The sequence below is a fragment of the Sturnus vulgaris genome, chromosome 8, assembly GCF_052056855.1.
Source record: "Sturnus vulgaris isolate bStuVul1 chromosome 8, bStuVul1.hap1, whole genome shotgun sequence".
Lineage (NCBI taxonomy): Eukaryota > Metazoa > Chordata > Aves > Passeriformes > Sturnidae > Sturnus > Sturnus vulgaris.
Window position 1 is genome coordinate 27,108,612 of NC_142250.1, and position 21,815 is coordinate 27,130,426.

Below are 21,815 nucleotides of genomic sequence, written 5' to 3' on the forward strand. Positions count from 1 at the left end.
GTGGCAGAGCTTGAACAGAATGTGTTACTTGATGTGTGTACAGGCATCCAGATTTGGCTCCCACGTGCCTTGGCCTCAGATTTTAATAACTTAGGATCCTGTAAGACTGGAAATAGGGAGTTACGCTAATGTGATACAGAAATTCCGAGATCACTCAAGATAACTGGAACCAGCATGGGTGCAAAGTTTGTTAAAAACCTACTCAATGTTCTTTTCTTTCAGAACACATTTCTGCAGCTCCCCCTGGGCCCTGTTCATTTTGAATCACTGTAACTTAGACACCTGTGCTGCCATGTGGAGGATATAAAAAAATTAAGTCCGTATTTTGTACCATAGAAACGCTGGGGAAGTTTCCTCCCCTGTAAAACACATGGTGTGTTCTGCTGACTAAATACTGTTGCTCTTCTGATAAAAATTTGTAGGACTTGAATTGTCCTTAAGTTTTTTTTTACTACCTCTGTCTTTTCCTGCACCAGCACAGCAGACTGAGCAGGTGGGCAGGACAGTTTTGTTACTGGAGCATTCACCAAGCACTTTGATGGACCCCAGCTTTTCCTGTCACCTTGGGTGACTCCACCTTGTTTGTTACCCTGTGGGTGAGACTGGGATAGGAGAGCACCTTGATGACTAAAGTGGATGAAGTATTCACATATAGTAATATGAAGTGCTGCAGCAGTAGATTAAGAGCACAAGATGGTACAAGAGAATGAAAAGATGCTTTAGTGGCATATGAAGTCCTTTTATCATCTTATGGCTTAATTCTTTAAAATAAAGTTTCTCAAGGAGACATGTGCTTTCTGTCCAATCAACTAAATAACTGAATATCCCCCCATCCTTGGAGTCCCTGCCTTTGTTTGCTGAGTGGACACAAGGATCACCATCCTGGGCAGAGGACAGCACTACATTCCTTTGGACACTGACAGCCATTCTTAGCGTCTCCCCAGGTTTTCTCTTTTGGAGAACACACTCCTGTTTCCATCATCACTGAGGAATATGAAGTGGTGGATGTACCATTTTCCTTTTTCTTGTTGTTGTTGGTTTTTTTTGGTTTATTTGTTCTGGTTTTGCTTTTTGTGGGTTTTTTTGCCTGTTACAGCTAGACATTTCCCTTTTCTCATTTCTCTCATTTACTTTTTTACTCGTGCTCTCTGGTATTTTAGATGATTCTCTCGAAGCCTGGGAGCAGGAGAGTGGGGAATACCCATTTGTATAGAAGAGAGAGATAAAATGCACAGCATTTCTGATGCCTCTGGGGATACTTGGAGCCCTGAAGTCAGTGTGCAGCATGAGTCTAGTCAGTAAGAGCCACTGAAATACACACTAGTGATGAAAGTTGGACAGAAAACACAAACAAGGCAGCAAAGGAGAGACTGGGTGGAGGAAAATAGGACATGCACTACTGTGGCTTCAAGGAGCAGCACTTATATTTAAATAGAAAATTAGATGTGTCAAGCAGTTCTCAAATACACTGCTGATTCCCTCAACAAATCTCCCCAGAATTTTTTTCCCTTCTTTCCCATGATAATCAACCAGATTTCTGTTTTGTTTGGGGTATTTTTTTTTTGTTGTGTTTTTTTTTTTTTAACCTATGAATGCCAGCCATGATCACTATGATCTCTGAGGGTTAAAATTGGGAGAAGGAAACACTTTCACTGAGAGAAGGAAAGAGGCTATGTACCCACTAACTCAGGCTGTGCTTTGGAGTTAAAGGTTATCTGTCACAGTTGTTTGAGGAATGAGACTACAAATTTTGTCTTTCGATGGCAAAGTTCTCAGTCTGTTTTTGTGATTTTGGATAGGAACAGATGATAAAATGTATCAGCCGGTATATTTCTTTTTATTTGCAGCCTGAATTTCAGGATGACTATAGTGGAGGCTGGTTTGGATATCTTAGAGTAGTGTGGCAGAAGTTAAGGGGTTTACCTCACTGTTTCTAAAGGTTTTTATCTGGGTTTGTATCTGCCTTCACACAGATGTTTGTGTCTGTTCTTATTTCTTCATCGTTATGACAGAACTGATACTTCGTAATTCCAGTGCCAATCTTGGTCCAGGCAGACTGTTTCAGCAGCAGTTTCAGGAGTGACCTTTGGATACAGCTGACATTAACTTTACTTGCCTAGTTTGTCAGCAAAGAGATGGTTAGTCAAATATGTGCCTGCCTCTCCTGTAAATCCCACTAATCATTAACTACCAGATGGTGTCATTGCACAGTGCTGGGGAAACATCGCCTGATTTTTTACAGCCAAGTTTACTGTTAGGAAAACATAGTCTTGTAAATGTCAAATTGTCTCTTAAATAATCCTACATTGGAGTTTTTCAGAATTAAAACCATACCATACATGGAGCTATGGATAAAAGGAATGACTCCAGTTTGGCATCTATGGATGACACCTACGAGCATCACCAAGGCGTGTACCCAGTGCCTATTACTGGAGCCTCCCTTGGCTAATGACTCATTTGGCTCTGGCAAGGGACTTGCTGCCCATGCCCCGTGGGCAAGAACACCCATGGAAGGTTTTTCTTCTGGAGAGTAAAGCTAGCATAAATCTGGAATGTGTTACTCAAGCCAGCATGACCATGAACTGTACTAAGTTGAGTATAACATTTTCAAACTCTAGCCTCAAGCTCTGTAATAAGAGTTCAGGAGAGATGAGAGTTTCTCATAAATTCTTGGCATATATTGAAAGATTTCTTTGCAAGGTCACTTTAATTAATTAAAGACCACAACACCATGGTGATAATAAACCTAATTTTATTTTAGTTTTCACTTAAAAATGGGCAAAGTAAAACTGTAAGGCTAGGTCTTTTATTTCATTTTGTGTGCCTACAATTAATGCCATCGGCACTATAGATATTTAGTGTTCTCAAATGTTATGTTGTGGGTGACTAACTTGTGATTACACAGTAGCTCAGTGACAGAGATATAAATGGAACCTAGATGTAGAGGTGTATACTTTTTATTGGCTGAAATAGTATTTCTTTTTCTTGAAAAAATTTCAAGTCAATGAAGGTATTTTAGAATTCATGGCAACATTATCAAAATGTTGCTCTTAAAAATTAAAGGAAGGAATATTGTGAAATGTCTGATAGTTTTTGGACGGTCTTTTTAAGTAATCTTAAAATTTGAATAAAAGTTCATTTTGCAATATATGATTTAAGAAAAATTAAAACAGGGAAAGAGTGCAATCTGAAACAAAGTGTGTGGTATTTTCCTAAATATAATCCTATCCTGGTTTTGGACTACAGATTGGTAAGTGCTCTTCCAGGGACACTGTGATAGATTTTATGATATCTAAGAGAATAAAAACCTAAATGACCCTAAGAACAGGAAAATCCCTCACTTTCTGTCTCTGGCAAATGCTGCAGGACTGTTTTATAGGCACTGCAGAGACCCCACGAGTTCCATTAGTGCCTATGGTCAGTGTAATGTTCAGGCTAATATTCCCCTTCCTGAGCACAGCCCACGTTCTTTTTGGAACAAATTTATGAGAGATTGACAGAAATAGTTGGATCTGGGAAAGCATCTTTGTAGAAGGTGAAAAAAGCCCACAGTACAGTACTGGAGAAGTGTTACAGACTCTTCTAGTTTACCTGGGACTGAAACAAAAGATATTTGGCAGCTTGGTGTATGTTTATGCTGACTGATGACTTTATCGTACAAAGGAAATTTGTTAGACCTAATCTCTTGTGCTATGAATGTAAGCTCTAAGTCTTAGCTGATGGATGCTTCAGTATTGTGTGGTGCTCCTCTCCTTACTGCCTGCTTTCCTAGGAAAATAGTGTTTGACTTTTCTGTGAAGTGCCATGGATGTCATGCTAATCAGGCTGCCCAGACTCAAAGCTCTTTTAACGAGAGAAAAAAAAAACATACTAAAAACATTCTGGCCAGAACGATTGTATGTGATTGTGTGATTATGAAGGGAATTGATTTTAAATACTTTAAATTCTCCTTTAAAACCCATGAATGACATAATGAGTGAACCCTAAGTAAAGTTCTGCATGATAAAGTGTCACATTATGTATACACTTCTGTAATTCTGGCTGCTATCACAGCAACAATGAGTTATTTCAATGAAGGGTATATCCCCTGGAAGGGCAATTGTGGAATATGTTGTCTTTGAGGGACTTTCATTTCTAACTGCCTTCTTTTTCTCTCTAACCTCTTCTTACTTGAGAAACACAACATATCTTGCAGAAGGAAGGATTATCCCTCTCCACTAATGTAACTGTGGATGTCCTTACACAAATACTGTCAGGCTTTTAGAATTTGTGATTGGTTGTGATTTTAGTACAATTTGTGATATTTGCCAAATTTATGTCTTTAATGTTCTGTGGCTGGCAGTTATCTTTTTCCTTAAGGCCTCAAAAAGTTAGGGCTGAAATATTTCTGCTCATTTGGTTTAAATCTAATGCCTACTGCTGTATGTCACCATCACACTGCAGTTAGTGATTTCAGCCATCAAAAAGCCTTTGGCTTGGGTCTCTCATCTGTTAGGTTTCTTTATCTCCCAGGGACCTGTCTCTTCTCTTACCTCTCCCATTGCTAATCTTGGATAATTTTATAACCCCCACCTCCCCCACACTCTCTTTGACTGAGTGTCTGAGACTGAAGCAGACTAGATGAACTACTAGTAAGAAAGACCACGAATGCTTTAAGGAAGAGTTTGTTGAATATTTCTCCCAATTGGTATTGATCCCTGGAGTGGGTCCCAGTGCTGTCTGTCTGGAGAGTGCATGGTGGGAGGATCTGTGTTCTTCTCAAGCAAGAAGGTAACAAATAAGATCAAAACCCATCCAAACAAATAAATCCAAACTCCATCACTGTTTCAAAGGCCAGTGTTGGGAGCTGAAATGCTGTACTGCTGACTCATGTAGTCTGCCTGGCCTGACTTCATCCTGGCTCTCCTGATGCACGTGAACTCAGACACAAATTAATTCCAGCCTGTCAGGAATAGTCCCAGAGTAATTCTTTGTGATACTTTGTAGGAAGCATTGATGAAAGCCAGCCCTCTAATTAATATATTGAATAATGCATCCCTCTGAGGCATATGGGGATCTCCCATATTGTCATAGCTTGGCAAAGCTAATCAAAAGCCAGGCTGCCAGGCTGAAAGTAGCATCATATTTTGTGCATTCTGGCTAGCAAGGAATAGTCTTCCCTCTTGTTTTCTGATGGAAAGATAAACATTTGGGAATTCTTTTAAAATCACTGCTGTTCTTAGAAGTTTAGGAATGACCTTTTCACATACTCTTGATTATGGACATAATTCTCTGGCTATTTCATTCAGTGGCAAAACACCTACAGGCATCAGGAGTGAGCATCTTTTCTGGATCTGTCCTCCCTTTGCCCCAGATCTCATCCCCAATGGCCCACTTGATTGTGAGAAATGCACTTTACAGCTCTTGTTTCTTTACAGCAACTGGGGCTGAAAGCATCCCTGCATTGGAGGAAGTTGCAATCTAATACATTAGATTAGTTGCAATCTATTAGATTGCAATCTAATAGAGGATTTATCCTCAGCAAGTACATCAGCACTATCAGGGACCATTTTTACTTGAAACTAGATACCTCAAAATTCTTCAGAGAGATTTTCTCAAAAAGAATAAGGAAGGACCCAGGTAAATTCCAGTTCATTTCCCTGAACTGACTTCAGCTGCTGAACCTTTGGAAATTTGCCTGGCATTAAGCTGAAAAAATCAGTTGTTTTATTTAACAGAAGAAGTTGAGCCCATGCTGTGCAGAAAGAACAGTCTTATCATGGCAAAACAGACAAGATGTTTCTGCATTAATTTAAATGTGAACCATTTGTGTTGCTCAATAACATCCATTAAAGATAAGGAGGTCCATTTTTATGCCTTCTGCTTGTTGTAAATTAACAAACTCTCTTAAAATGGCAATTCATCAGCAGTTATATGAGGCAGAATTCATTCTCGGCAAGAGAAGAAAATGAAACTCCCATCCTTTCATTCCCTGGCATTCCCCTGAGTCTCCTCTGTAGAATGAGATGAGTTTAATTTTGCTATTGTTAAACACAGTGAGCATGAAGCTACATCAGAATGTAAGAACAGGAAGGAGCATTTTATTAGCTGCACTACAGGTTCTTTTAAATAATGGTGATTCAGTAACTTGTGTCTTACTGATCATATAGAGAACAAGGGTGAAAAGCCAGTGAGTGATGCTGTTTCACTTGCATATTTGTAGTGAGTTAATTGGAAGAGGACATAGCAGTGGTTATCGTAGCTCTGTAATTATCTTGCAAGATAATTGTTTTTCATTGGGCAGAAGGCAATAAAAATGGATGGAGACACATTTCCATGTTTAATGGAATATCAGAAGTTCTGTAGCTGCGTTTGAGAGAGAAACATACCTGTGTTTGCCAGCAAGTACTTAGGAAACAATAAATAATATCTGTGGACTGCAGAGCTGATTTCAGTAGATCTGGGTTTTTCACATAGGAGAGAATCTTGCTTTTTATTGAAAAAAATAAAGAAAACCAAGCCAAAAACTCTGTCAGGTTTTTGGCCAAAGGGTATAGACAGATTCTTGGGTTTTGCTCACAGTTTTTTTGGTTTTCAGGTTTTGATTGAAAATCTTTGAGTGAAGGAGACATGTTCCATTACAATATTGATTTTAGGGGCAATCTGTAATAGTGACTCCCTAAAGCCATTTCTAGATCTGCAGTAGTTTCTCCAGAATTCTCTTTTTTTTCTTTCTACAAATCATTAGATTTGAGCAGTGTGCTGGCACTTTGGAATTTGCCTTGAGGATAGAAACCAGCAGAGTATTACTTTTCATTTGGCCTTGTACTTCTCTTTCCTTTTATTGCTCTGCTGTAACAACAGATTAAGAACCCAACAAAGAGAAACTCTTGATTTACCTGCAGCTTGATCACACACCTTTGCTTCTTGACATGAACTCCCACTGCAGCATTCTGCCCTGAGCATTCTCACTTGATCAGGGCAATGCTTTGGGGATGAGGAGATGCTTTGGGATGCTGCTCTTGTGAAGAGCTGGGAGTGTGTCTGGTGCTCAGCCCCCTGGGCAGCCTTGTTTCCTCATTCTTTGTTCACCTGCCTAGCTCAGAGCAAAGGACCCACAAAAGATCTGTGTTTTCTCTGGTCTCTCCTGCTACAGTGCTCCTCTCTCACTGACAGAGACCTGCATGTGACTGTGTCTGTTTTATTCATCTCTCCATTCTGCCTCTGAGGACGCTTCTGTCTTGAATGCAAACCTGCCTTGTCATGAGACACTTGGTGATCTGCTGACCTCATGTCACTGTTGCTTTAACAAATCATAGCCACACAGACTTGCTGTTTCTACAGACAGAGCCTGTCATTAGGTACCAGTCTGCTGCCAGAATCTCTTTTGTTTCCTGCTTATTTGTCTTTTCCTCCAGTGATGTTGGGACAAATGAGCATCTCTCTCTCAGCTGCTAATTGAGTGTGATTTTTTGGGGAGCAAGGATGCATTTATGCTTGCTGGTCCAGAACAGAGTAGTTTATTCTACTCTGTATTTCTCCTCCTTACCTTTTTTCATTCCTTTCTTTCCCTCTTCCTTTTCTGGCTGATGGCTAAAAGTCAAAGAATGAAATAAGCCATTTGTTCTTTTCGGGTTAGTGTCTGAAATGCAGAGAAACAACTGTCACAAAAGGTTTGTGACACAAATCTATTTTTTCTTATTGCTTTTCCCCAAAATGCATGAAATGAACCACAAATTCATTTCCAGAATGTTAGATGTTATCCCAGGGTGATTCTTCACAATATCATGTAACAGGGAATGTAGAGACTCATTCTTCCTTAATTAATACAATGTACAATGCTCACAGGCATGTGGGGCTCATCAGCAAATCCTATACATACTGTCTGTGCCAAGCTTCATACTGGCGTCCCCTCTTTGGACGATTTAAGCTTTATTTTTATCCATCTACTGCTGCATTCATTTATTAAATGATGCTCTTGCTCTGAAGCTTTTCAGAGGCACTTTATTCTGCCTAGGCCTCTGTTATTAGCTGAATCACTGAGCCTTAGCATTTCAGGCATGTCATATTTACAATTGGAAAATATTTGTACAAATGAGGGCAATTAAACACACAGTGAACTGATAATCCCTATTTTGGTGTAAAACATTTCTTGAATGGGTCATGTTTAAGATACTTCTGCTAGAAAACAAACTCAGAGGAATATGACAAACATTTCCTTTGAGGGAGAAGAGTAACTCCAGTGAAATCTTTGTTACAGGACTGAGCTGAGGGATCTTCTTGCATGTACTTTGCTTTTTTAAAGTGATCTGAAACAGGGCTGATTCATGTTTCATGAAAAAGCACAGCAATAATCTATAACAATTCCCCATGTACATGACTTTCAAAGGAGGGTAGCCAAGCATTGGGAAAACATTAATTAACTGGGCTTCATAATATAGTAGGCACTAAACTAATTTTAAGCAAATGCAAAAATCTAAAAATATACTTCTATTCTTGTTTCCTAAAGGGACTTGAAATTTAGAATAACAAAAGTGAAATTGTCCTGCAAAAAAAGCATCCCTTCCAGAAGAAAGCAAAACAGAATCAAGCCCTTGTGTTGGAATATGCTTAAAACTTGTCTACCATAAAACTTGCAGACCTCTAAATCCCAGGAAAATTCCCTCTCTCCTCCCTAGAAATGCCCTCTCCAAGCAGCACTGTTGGTGTTGGATGCATATGGGATAGGGAGTTGATGGTGTGCCGTGCACTCAGGCTTTGAGATGTTTTCAGGACAGTAACATCTGAAACTTGATGAGCTGATTCTTCATTACTTCCCCATATCCTGATGCTGGTGCTGCTAGGACTTGGCAAAAACAAAACAAAACAACGAAAAATTAAACCCAAAAAAAAGAAGCTTCTTTTTCAGTTAGGATAAGGGATAAGCCCTCAGGACTGCCTTTGCATAGCCTGGGTGAGCTGTACCCCGATGAGTCAGGAGCAGCAGCTGCTTGGGAGCAGCACATTCCACTCCTCAGCACCAGCACTGGGGCTGCACCTGGAACCAGCCAGCAACCAGGGCTGGCTTGGCAGAGCTGACACTCCCTGCATGAGCCTCAGTCCCCATATGGACCTATTTCAAGGGCACCACTGGGAAATTAGGATGCCACCTGGAGCACATGCCCTGCCTGTGTTGCTGGCCCTTTCAAACCTTGACCAAACTGTGAATAAGGATCCTTGGCTTTCTACATGCAAAAATTTTCAAGTAGATTTCACAATGTGGTTATATTTGTTGGGGTTTATGGTATAGGTTTGGGAAAAATGCCAGAGGACTTAAACGACTGAGACCTATTAAGTGGATGAGAACTAGACACAGACTTATTTGTGCATAGGTTTTCATACTAGCATAAAGGGAAAAGAAAAAATATTAAGCAACAGTTTTTCTGTTGTTAAATGTACTTTAAAGGTATTCCCTGTTAATTTCTGTGATATAGAGAGTCACCTTCTTTTATATAATGAGAAGAGAACGAAATGTTTCTCTGTACAGCAGAGCCTGCTGCCTTTAATGGATTTTCTGGTGGTGGTTGCCATGGTTGAGCCTAAATGTCAGTTTTCCCCTCAAGGAGAGGATTGGTTTGGACCTCTTTCCTCTTCTTGGTCTCATTTATGCATGAAAGAACTGTATGTAGCAACTTTGTGGTTCAGGGGCTGTGATCCACTGAGTTTACAGAGAAGGTACAGGCTGGGACATTTGGTCTCATTTGGTGGGGATAAGGTGCAGGGAGACAGATGCATGCATGCACATATGGAAGCACATGCAGATGCCATGAACACCTTAAGTTTTGTTTGAGATATCATGCAGAAAACCTCCTTAAAATTCATTGGGACCCTTTTTAAAAGGATTGGCTTTGCTGGAAAGAAATTAGCTGAGAATAAACACTTGGCAATTTTTTCCCCTTATCTTGCAAGCTAAGTCTCACAACAATTACTTCTGCCGATGTCCAGAGCTATAGCATCATGGAAATTAGCACTGGAAAAGATGTAGAAAGCTCCAGGGACCTAGCTAAGACAGTTCCTTACAGTATCTTCCTGCCCAGCTTTTTTCCCAAGCTTCATTTGAAATATGCTGTGCAAGGAGGTTTTGCCCATAACTCTTCAGAGACCTCATCACATCTGAGCACATCCAGCAGCGTCTCCCCCGGCTCAGCCACAGAGAATGATACTGTATTTATGAGTTTAATAAACACATTCTTTGCCCCAACAGTTCAGCATTTGTATAGTTCATAACTGTGGTAGTTTATGGTGAGGTGGCTGGCCCGGGGTTGTGTGCAGGTTGGGTGCATGTGGGCTGATATGTGCTCAGAGTTAAGGTCTGATGGAGCTGATTTCAGACCAATTAATACATGATTTTAGACCAATTAATACATGAATCGCCTTGACCACCTGAAGCCAACTGTTGTTATTGATACCTAGACAAATGTGATGCAGTATCAGATAGAGAAGAAGCCTGCTGGAAAGGCATGTGTCATTTAGCAAGGGTGCCATGTGGAAAACTCCAGGTCAGTTGAGTGGGAATTGAATTAATTAGTTCCTGCTTCCATATATCCACATAGGCATGGCCCTTGTATTGCTTGGATGAGTTAGAAACATGCATTGCTTGCCTGGTATCACACAAAAGTGTTTATTCACTTCTGGAGCAGGATAGGATTAAAATTTCAGCAGACGAATTGGCAATATCCACTAATTTAACTGCAGTTGCCTGCAGCAAGAGGATGAGTTTTTTCCCCTTTACATATTATTGCACAGTATATGTGCCTTGTTCCTTGCTGTTTCTAGCCCCTATATACTGCACAACATCCTGCTAGGTAGTATCCATCTGTTTACTCTGGCACTTTACATGGACACTGGCAATTGCCATTCAAAAGTCTGACATCTTAACCTGCAAAAATGAGTTTTCAAGTCAGCATCTTGGCATTCTCAGTTTGTTGTAAAAGTTTTGATTTTGTTTTCAAAGCTGGTGCATGCCACTTTGACTGGTTAGAAACTAGACACACCCCTGGCAAAAAGCTCATTCCAGCAGGTTCCAGATCAAGCTTGAAAGGCTGACTCCTGTAATCTGAATTTTTGCTTTTACCTTGTTGTAAATCCCAAACACAAATGCTGCTCAGAGTCAGTGATACTCACTCAAACCTCCCAAACTCTTGGGTTCAGGTGATAGAGGAATAGAGCATCTCTTACTCTTATCTGATGGCTTAGGGAGCAAGGATCAACAGATGCAGTTGGAATTGCTCAGCTGTTTTCATTTAAGATGCTAGAGGAGCCAGATCTCAAAGCTCCTTTTCACCTTTAAATGCCTGGTGTCTGCAAAATGGGTAGAAAAAAATGGAAAAACTGTTTATTCCATGGAAAGGCATTAGATTTGGTAGAAAAAGTGAGCTGGGGTGTGCAGTAGGCAGGTAATCTGAAGAACGTCTGTTTTTTTTTCCTTTCTTTGCATGTGTTGGCATTTTTTTTTATTTTGAAGTATACAGCACCTTATAGGGAAACATTTTAAGAATAGTTGAAGTGTAGAATATTGTGTTTTCCTTGCCTTTCTCACTTGGTGTCCCTCCCAGAGATGAAATATTAGCAGGGTGACCTAGTAAGTGTGCATCCATGCACAATGCTCTTCCCTCAGGATAGAGATAAGGATCTTGCCAGGATCATGCCCATCTCTCAACTTCCAAGAGCACACAATTCTCTTCTGAAGAGAAGAGAGGAAAGATCATGTGAAAATCAAGAGTTACCATGAAAACAGAAAGGAAAAGCAGCAGCAGAAGATACAAAAAAAAGTAACAATTCTTCCTTTTAATAGAATTCAGAGGTAGTTTGAATTCTTAATTGGAAAATTATCCTGTGCCTGCTGCAATTCTGGCTGCAGGCTCCACATTTTGAAAACTGCTTTTGCAGCAGTTGGGGAACGTGTCAGCAGGAAAAGCTGACCTTTCCTGTCACTGCTGCCTGCATCCTCTCAGCATTTTCTCAAGCGAGGGGTGATTAATGAATAGGGATGGTGGAGGATGTTGATTTAGCTCAGTTCCTCGCAGTGAGGGTGCCTTTTTTTACTCCCTACGGCCATCCAAGACAGCAGCACACACATTGCATTTTGTGAACCTTGGTTTAAATTTTGCTGTCTAGGATTTATATGCACAGAGCTGTGTGGCCATGGGTCAGGACCTCAGGCTCCTGTGTGTTAAATACTCTTGTCTTTGTAAGCCTCTGGACAGGCCTACAGGCTAGAACACCATGAAAGCCTTTCCCAGCCACCCCACTCTGTGGGCTACACTTGGTTGTACAAGTCAGGGAATGCCAACATCTCTCCTCAGCATGCTTTAGTTGCTTGAATAATATTGAGCAGTGCATCCTCCAAATGTTCTTCAGAGAGATAATGTGTAAGAAAATACAAGGCTGTGAAAGTGTCTCTTCTTGTTTTGTTGCTGCTCCTGTATTGCCAGCCCTGAGAGGTTGTTGTAGTGAGTTCTCAAGGCTAGAGAATTACAACAGGATAAAGGGATAAAGGAATGGCTTTAGTCTGTGTGTGTGTTTTTGCAGCTGTACTTCAGGATCTGCAATTGCATCTTGCTCTTTCCACTGCTGACTTTTTGCATTCTTCATGTAAAGCTCCTCCAGACAAATGACGAGAGACCATTTACTAAAAATACCTGAATTCAAGAGTCAGAGCAATGCAAAACAAAGCTCTGTTCTATGCCAGTGGGAACAGATATGAGATGAGGCATGAAGAAACAGCATTGACCGGGGATCTGCTTTGCCATCAGTCATTGGTGTAAGAGAGCAACTTGGTTTGAGTGAAGGAAGGATGACCAATAGATCACTTTTCAGCCTTGTTATCTGCCTGCAGATAGAGCATCCTGTCTTGCTTTTGGGTTGCAGAACACTTTGGGAGCTTTTCAACTTGCAGTGCATCATTCAGTCAACTAGGGTGTGTGTTTTTTGTCATCATTGTTATTCTGAAAAGAACCATTAGGCTTGTCAAAACTAATTAAGGGAACAAGTAAATGGCACTGGAAAGGAACTTCAAGCTCGAATGACATGTTTCAGGAGATCCCTCTCATTCTCTGGTGCACACTTGGGAGGCATTATGAGTAGATCCACAGAGCTTGTGTATTCAAATGCACAACAGTAATGAGTATTCTGGATTTTGTTAGGATATACTTAGTTTCTTCTAATTACAGGACCTTTTAAAATGAATAGTACTGTGGCAGACTGATACCTCTTATTACCTGGGCCAGAACAGTTTTGCCCCATTGCTGCAGGGGGACATTCAGTGCCTTCTCCATGGAGAGGGGAGGGGGGACCCAGAGGATGTCAGGGGCCCAGGTGAAGCCAGCTGACATTGTGGTGTCAGGATGCAGCAAATGGTCTGGCTCTGAGGCTGGTGTCTGGCTTCCAGAAGGATGGATGCCAGGATGGATGCATTTAAGGCTGAATTTAAGTAGGAAACCTGTTGGTAAGGGCTGAAGGCAAGTCCCTAAAGTGCTCCCAACCTTTACCTCAAAGTACTGGAATTACCACTCTGTTTCATTAAGCTGTGATGAATAGATATAATGGTAAGCATGTACACCTGTCTCTTTTGGCATGTCATAGACACGGGTGATGGTTACTGAATGACTGAAATTACAGCAGTTGGTGCTATTCATTGAAAAAGACAGGAGATTTCTGCTATGGACTAGAAAGATTGTTTTCTATATACACTGGAGACTAATACTGCAGCACTCCATAATGATTTCACTGATATTTAAAGGAATTTCTGTGTATCCTGCTGTCAGTTTTAACTGTGTCCATACATTGGGAAGATTTCATCCCAATAACTGCATGATCACAGGAACTCAGGCTCACTCTGGCATCTTTACCAATAACAGACAGTACTTTCTTCCTTGTGGGATCAGCCTGAAACTGATGGTAGCGATTAAGGAGCAGACTGTTCCTCGCTGTGAGTGGAATGATGAAAGCCCTGCCTGTGCTGCTTTGTTTTGTTGTGTTGGTATCTTTTGGCCACAGTTCAGAGTGCTGTGAATGGACTCGCTATCGATGTGGTGCTCTCGTTAACAAGCGGTGCCAGTTTCAGTTACCTGCACAGTGGGTCATAATGTAGTTGTTTTGACATTTGCAGCACTGGCTGATCTTAGCTGAACTCCAGCACATTTGTATGTTTGTCTTTACTTCAGTTGCTGTGTTTTTTGTGGGATTCACAAAAATGTATCAGAGCATCTGCATTACTATTATTATTATTATTATTATTATTATTATTATTATTACTATTATTATTATTGTTGTTTCTGCTGTTGATGCCCCAAGGATGAAAACGGCAAAAGAATGTGATAAAAATGTTCTCAGAACATTAGGGAATTCTGAATGTTGGCTGGCTCAGAGGGAATCTATTATTTACAATCTACTGTATCAAATTCAGCTCCCACCAAATTAGAAACTGATTTTTGTCATTGTCTCTTTTTAATCTAACCCTTTGGTTAACTCAGGAGAAGCAGCACCATAAATCACGTGGACATCTATGGATTTTTTTTTTTTCCCCTGCCAGCCATTGCTAGGACTAAATGTTCATCTCTCAGTGATTCTTATCAGCCAGGACACTAATAATAACATTTCTGTTCTGGGCTTGACTTTCCCTCTTCCAGGAGGAGAAGTATCTTTTTAATGTGCTTTGAAAAATATTTTTAGGGAGTAAATAACAATGCACGGGAAGATTTGACTTTGGGTGCTTGAGTTCCAGCTAGTGAGATTAAAGAAACTCCTTGTGCCTCTTTTCATAATTGTCAAGGACCATGGATGGCATGGGGTCATGGTGTGAATAATGAATACTTTCTCACTTTTTTAAAATCAGAAATTTGCCATGTGTGCAACACTGTTTTTCTTTTGAAGATGGGGAAAAGGAGATAAAGAATAGCAAGATTGCCCAGCAAACCGGGGCAAATCAGGAAACTTAGTCTTTCATGTCTCTAATCAGCCAAATAAAACCTAATTTTAATTTGCTTTCTGAAGGCGTGAGGCTTCTGTGCCCTTTTTTTCCTTCAGCATTAAAACAGAACTCTGATTTTGCTGGGTCTTGAAACCAGCTCTCTTTGCCACCACAAGAACAGTCATAGTCATCTTGATGTTGTAGACAAGGGACAGGCAGGATCACTCTCCCGTGCCTGGGAAGGTTGGTGTGGGGCCCCTGAGCGTGGTCTGTGTGGAAACACAAAGGAGACAAGTCATTAAAAGGTGGAGACCTACATACCAGCTGTCCCAAAGTAGGTTTAATCTGGTTTTGATTTTCCTTACCATCTCTGCAGCCTTTCAGCTGACTGTCCTCTTTCTGTCTCTCTCCTCTCCCAGGTCAGTGACTGGTTTGGATAAAGAACCTGACCTTGTGCACATGGAAGCTCGGACAGCTGATGGACGTGAGTGCCTACAGCCAATGCTAAAATCTGGGCATTGAGCCAAGAGTGGAATGGGAATGAGAATTCACTTTACCTATTTTTCCTCCCCATTTACATTTTAATTGGTGGGGGAGATGCAGATCGTGGGGTTTGATGCCATGCTCTTATCCTGAGCCTGTAGAGGGAAGCCATGGGCTGTGGGGCTTGTGTCTGTAGAGAGGGTGGACAGAAGCACAGTCTGTTGGGCTGAGAAGGCATCTGTTCTGTTCCCTATTTAGCTCTTTCCATCAGTCATAAAGAGCTGGCTACCAGCACTGTACCAGGGAACCTCTGTGCGTTTCCAGAGGTGCTCAAAACAGCTAAGTGGTACCTGAGAATTTGAGAAATTATCTCCAGTCAGACTTACCCTCTAGCTAGTATATCCCTATGCCCCTTTGTCTTGAATTGAAAGTATTTTTTACTTTTGCTTGCAATGTATGAATAGGTATTCCATTCCAAAACATTACAGGCCTTGAAAAGGTGCTTGGATCTGAAGCAGGAAATAGGGAAAAAAAAATTCTTAACCCCTCACTGGCTACATCTAGTTACATTTGCAGTGGAATGGATTCCTATGTAGTCAATCTCCAACAAAGACAATGGTATTAGAAGTAAGTTGACTTACTCTCTCCAAAGTGTTTTAGATATTTCTCACAGGAACTGCAGCATAGTAATGCATCTGTTCCTTGTGTGGAACTTTACTCCAGTGTGAGGAAACAGGAGCAACGGAATGAGTGTCCCATTTTGGTGCAGGGACAGTATAGAAAAACAGCATAGGATTTAGAGGAGTTAGAGGATTCTGGGAGAAAAAAAGCCTCATTTTTGTTGGTTGCAAACTTTTCTCTGTTTTAGTCAAGTGCTGCGTAGGCCAGATGTGTGAACAAGCTCCTATCTATCAAGGTGGCTTCTCTCAGGTTGTGGATGTTCTAATATCTCTCATTGGCCTCCCACTGCTGTTTAGTGATGGCAGCTGAATAAATAACCAGGCAATAAAAGCTCAGGGGTGACAGCTGTTTGTTGAATATGTGGAAAAAGCAAAACAGGCCGACAGGTGGGTGGACAAGGTAGGGAGGCATCTTCAGTGCCTTTGCTGCCGTGTGAACTGTCGCAGGTATGATGGGAGAAGTGGTCAAAAGCAAATAAAAAAAACCCAAGCAAGCAAACAAACTGCTGATGGAGTCTGTTTTCAAACTAAATTTAAACTTGCTCACCCAGCTATTTGAATATTGGATATGTCAAGGTTGTAAATGTTTGAAAGATGTATCCTCAGCTTAAAGACAGCTCTCTTCCTTCAGGTCTTGTTTGCTCAGGGGTTTGCTCTTGGTTCATATTTTAATGTATAAATTCAGCATTTTGGAATTGGCAGGTGATGGTGTTGTGGGTTTCACTGGAAGTCAGGCTTGGCCAGTAGTGTCAGCAAAACAGCCCCACTGCAGCCTCCATCCCACATCTGTTGGGTCATGCCGGCCCTATTTTGGGTACCTGTTGACTCCTCTCCCAGCCCAGCACAGCACAAAAAAAGTGTTGCTCCCATTAGAGGTTCTAAGCCTTGAAACAATACTAGTTTGTGTTACAGAGCAGCAACAGCCTCACAGCTACAGACGTGCCCAGTGTGATATTGTACAGCTCTGGGTGCTCAGGAGTGAGGCATGGAACTTTTCTCCCAGTTAGTTCTGCAACCAAATTGGGCCTTCATGTGCTCATAGCTGAGGCACCTGCTGGAAAATGGGGCCCTGCAGTTACTTCCTCTTGATCAGAAAGTTTCTGATGACAGTTTTCCTCAGTGTTATGCAGAAGGAAGGAAAGGCTTCTCTAATGCCTCTTTTAGGTCAGTCTGGTGGCTCAGTCACTTATTTGATGGAGTAGCAGACATGGATTTAAGTATTCCCATTGCTTAGTTCAATTCAGATAGAAGAATCTGTGCCTTCCATGTCACTGGCTGCTTGTAAAGTACACGACTCTTCTAAATATGGCATTTTTTCTTTCCTCTTTTTCTGTTTTCCTCCATGTTTTTAAATTAAAAAACCAAACAAGTAGAGAGTAAAAGCAGTGAGGAAGGGAAGGGAATGAAGGGAAGAGGTATTTAGGACTAGACTCCTGAATTTGATGATTTAATTTTTTTTCTTTTTTTTTTTTTTTTCTTTTTTTTTCTTTTTTTTTTTCTTTTTTTCAGTAATGAAACAAAAACCTATCTAATACTAATTCAGACACAGGAGCCTAAAAGGTGTTCTGGAGCTGGGAACAGGTGGTGGGGCATGCTGGAGTCTCATTCATCCATAAATGAGTCAGGGCTATCAATAAGCTTATAGATCTGGGAGCTGCAGTCCTGTTCACCTCTCTGGTGTCTGTCCTTCAAGGTATATTTTGACATGGTTTTGTCTGTCCAGTCATTAGAAATGGTTGTGTCTCTGAAAAACCCATCTGCCCCTGTGTCTAGTCTCCTTAAATACTGCAAGATGTGATAATTCCAGTGCCTATCTTATCTCAAGCTGTTCCCATCTTTTGTAGCAGATGAAGTTTTTTACATTTTTTCGGCATCTTGGCAGAGTCATTGTAGCAGAATAATAGTCAAGGCTTGCATTTTTAAATTGTAAAAACATGTAAGAGCCTTGGGCATTGTTCCTTCTGCCAGGGTGTAGTAGGCAGCAGCAAGGACAGGGCTGGAAGCAAGGGAACTATTATGATCACACTGACACAAGCATCCACCAGCGTTCCTGGGAAGGATATATGGAACTTTCTGATGTTCAGCGAGCTAATCTTCACCCCACTCACAGATACAGTGCAATAAACAGGGTTTGAATTATAGCAAAAAGAGGGGGAGAAAAGCTAACCAGAAAGATAAAACAGGGTAACTAATTCCTGGAGAGTCTACACATATTTTTCTTTGGGGGAAAAATTATTGAGCCCAGTGAGTTTTTTCTCCCTCCCATGGAAACCTTCACGATGTTATGATTTTAAATCTTGCCTGACACCAGGACTTGATTTAAGCTGAGCCAATCTGCCTATGCAACTCATCTCTATCAGCTGCCCTATTAGCCATGCTGGCCAGCCATCCCTGCTTTCAGCTGCCTTATTGATGCTGCCAGGAAGGAGCAGGACTTGCTGTCCTGTGTCTCTCTAAGTCACAGTCACCTGCACACACAGGTTGGCCCTTTGCAGCTTTCAGCACAGCGACACAACAGCTTTGACTGCTTCACTGCCTCCCTTCAGGGACCCACATGTTTGGGGAGAGAGCCTCTTGTGCTCCTGCTTCCTGCCTAGGCTGGCATGGCTGGCAGGAAAAGATGAGACTTGGTAACTTGGCTTATTTCACCAGTTTGTCCCTTCCAATTTCAAGAAATTGTTTCCGTTTTGTCACTTCAAAAAGGGTAAAAATACACTCCAGAATCTCAAGATGGATGACTGTGTTAAATAGCAATGAGGAGGCGGTTCAAGCTCCTCAACTGGAAAATGGCTGTACATCTGTGAAAGCCATTCCCTAATCCTAAGTGAGGTGGGAAGGGTTTGTGTGGAGGCATGGATGCTGGGATTTGAGCTGCAGCAAGCCCTCCAGGCTGCTTGATGTCCATATTGCTACATTCACAGATGAGCTGAGAAAGTGGCTGGAGTTGCTTATAAGCATGAGAAGTTTTTAATGCTGCCTGGGAAGTAGGGAGCTCTTCTCAGCTCCTTCTGCAGTGGAACATTATAAAATTCCCAAAAATAACAAAAAATCCAACCGACAAGAAGAACTCTGAAAACCAGAACACCCAAACCCTTTAATTCTGGTGTTGCATAGGACAATATATAAATTGGAAGTAATGCCCAGATAGAAACAACCTCCCTTAGGCAATACACCTCCAAGTGAAAGGTAAGCAAGGCTTTGGAGGCATGGCCTAGTCTCATGTCACCTTCCCTCTGGGTGAATGTCCCTTTATCTTGTGGCTGTCCAATAGGGGGGAGCAAATTTACCTCATTCTGCAGGAGAGGGAGATAATAGCTTGGAAGTTAGGATGGCCTCTTCTCTCTTGATGGAGACTTTTGTTGAGAGACCTTGTACTTTCTATGTGAGAAGATGTACTCTGTGAATGGCACCCTGTGAGAAGCTTGAGCAGGGACTTGAGATTGTTTCTGGCTTTGAGTTGCACACAAATGAGAACTGAACAGGGTGCTGCTATACTTTTTACCTGATTTTTTAAAGGGAATTATTTTTTATCTTCTTTGGGAAGCAGGAAAAAGGCAAGACTTAACTTTCTGGTATCCTAAAGCAGATAGGTTAAAAGATATTTTATTTGTGTCTGTGTTTGTTTTTTTAATAGGCTTGTATTGCAAAATATATGAAAGTAAATAAAACAAGAGACTAAATGGAAAATGGGTAGTGAGCTACCCCCCTTCTCCACCACCATCTCCTTGTGAATATTAATCAGGTGCCATTCTTCGAGTATATTTGATTGCTGGTGTAACACACTCAAAATGACACATTTCCCAATAGGCAGGAAGCTCGTTGTCATGTCAACACTTGTGATTTATCTGCATTTATTTGTGACAGGTTTTTATTCCTCTTCCCATTCTGTCACTCAGCAGCAGCAAATTATCCCCTTTTTGGAAGGATAAGAATATCCAGGCGACTGTGTGGGAGAACGTACTGGAGGGAATGAGCTTCTAAAAATACAACTCCTGACCTCTCCTCCCTGTTCTGCCTAATTTTAGAGCTACCTCAAAGAGCAAGTCACTGCTGTTGATCTCTTTGGATGGCATGGCAGCACATAAGACCCTCTTGTTTTCTGAGAAGTTGCTTTTATCCACTGCAAGGTTGTCTTAGGTTCCACACTGAGGAGCTAAATAGCAGCTCTGGGCCAAATGTGTGTATATCAGTTGATGAAGAACTTTAATTTATGCCAGCTGAAGGTCTGACCTCTCTGCTTCTGCTGGAATTTTATGCTGGGAGAAAGCAGAGCTCTGATACTCTGGTTATTGGCACTGTCTCTAGGTCGGGTGTTTTTCACCATACATTTTAATCACTGCCCAGTACTCTGAGCTGGCACCAGCAACATTTTCTGCTGCTTTAGCATCCTCAGTGGGACTATGATTTCATTACTGCACCAGACCTGTGTGACTGCTCTGACTCAGCCCTTATTAACCTGGAATCCCTGGTGCATCAACCCAGAACCAGGGCTGCAGCCTTTAAACAGGGGCCTTCAGTCACTGGGTGGTTGGGCATGGACCTTTATTAGATTAAAGCTTGGCTGTAGTGTGTGACTTTTTTAGATTAAATATTTTAGAAATTATTAGTCTAATTATTAATGCCTCTGACTTGCATTCTTTTTGCATTTTTAAGAGTGTTGCTGGGACAGGACTATAAAAGAGTCTGTGAATCAGTCTGTGAATCTTGTTTCAGAATCTGGGAAGGCAGTTGGCTGAATCTCAGAGGATTTCAATTGTGGCCCCCAGAGCATTCCACATTTTGCCCCACATTTTGCTGTCACTGGAAGGACACAGACCAAGGACAAGGCAGTTTTTTTGTGATGGAGAATCCTGTAAGCAGCTTTGCTGGGCTAGTGACTATCTTTTTAAACTCTTTTATCATTTTGGGCTCATTTTGACAAGGTCCATGTCAGAATGTTCTGTTGTGAACTAAAATCACTGTACCAGGCTCACCCCAGCCCTTATAAACTTGCTGTTTACTTCATTGATGGTCTGTCCTCCCCCTTTGTAGAAAAGCAAAGAAGCATTTGAATCTAGGAAGCCTGTAAAAGTGCCACAGTGCAAAAGATATGACTCTTTTATCACTCCAGCTGTCATCTTAGTAGTGTTTTTATTTTCTCCCTAATTTGCAGTTTTCAGAAGAGCAGTTGAAAAGCAGAGATGGCATATTTAGATTACACACAACCAGAAACACAGTGCCTTCATTGTTCTGTTTCATGAGGCCTTTTCTTAGCCTGAGTGAAATAATGCTTAATCCCCTATAACCCCTCTCAACTTGCTGGAGGTGAGCACATCTATTCTTGTTATAACTTTCTGCATATCTACTTTTTCTTTCTGTTGTCTTCCTGTTCTTCTCCCAGTCTGTTCCTCCTCTCAAGCAATGCCAAGGCCTGACAAGATCCCATTAGTGTGATGGTCTTCTCATCCTCTTTCTAGACAGAAGCATTTGATGCTTCTTGCAGAAGCTTCAGTGCATAGAACTAGTGTTAGGAATCTTCAGCTACTCATGCTACTTCATGGCTGTGGCATTTTCATTCCTAGTCTATTTGCTATAAAAACTTAATTTTAGGAGATGCTTGTGATTTTCACAGAAAAGTAAGTTAAAATTAATAGTGTGATTTGGGCACCTTTTTCTTTTTCTTTTTTTTTCTTTCTCTTTTTCTTTTTGTGTTTTACTACCACAATTAGATCAATCAACAAGGC

At 41.2% G+C, this 21,815-nt stretch overlaps 1 protein-coding gene across 3 annotated transcripts in view; it reads left to right on the top strand.

Annotated features, from left to right (window-relative positions):
- SORCS3 (sortilin related VPS10 domain containing receptor 3) overlaps nucleotides 1–21,815 on the top strand; it is a 268,807-nt gene that overhangs the window by 172,735 nt on the left and 74,257 nt on the right. For all 3 annotated transcript variants that reach the window (XM_088169308.1, XM_088169310.1, XM_088169309.1), the window contains one exon: nucleotides 15,349–15,413. In XM_088169308.1, coding sequence (XP_088025434.1) covers nucleotides 15,349–15,413 — 65 coding nt within the window. The remainder of the gene's footprint in view (nucleotides 1–15,348; nucleotides 15,414–21,815) is intronic.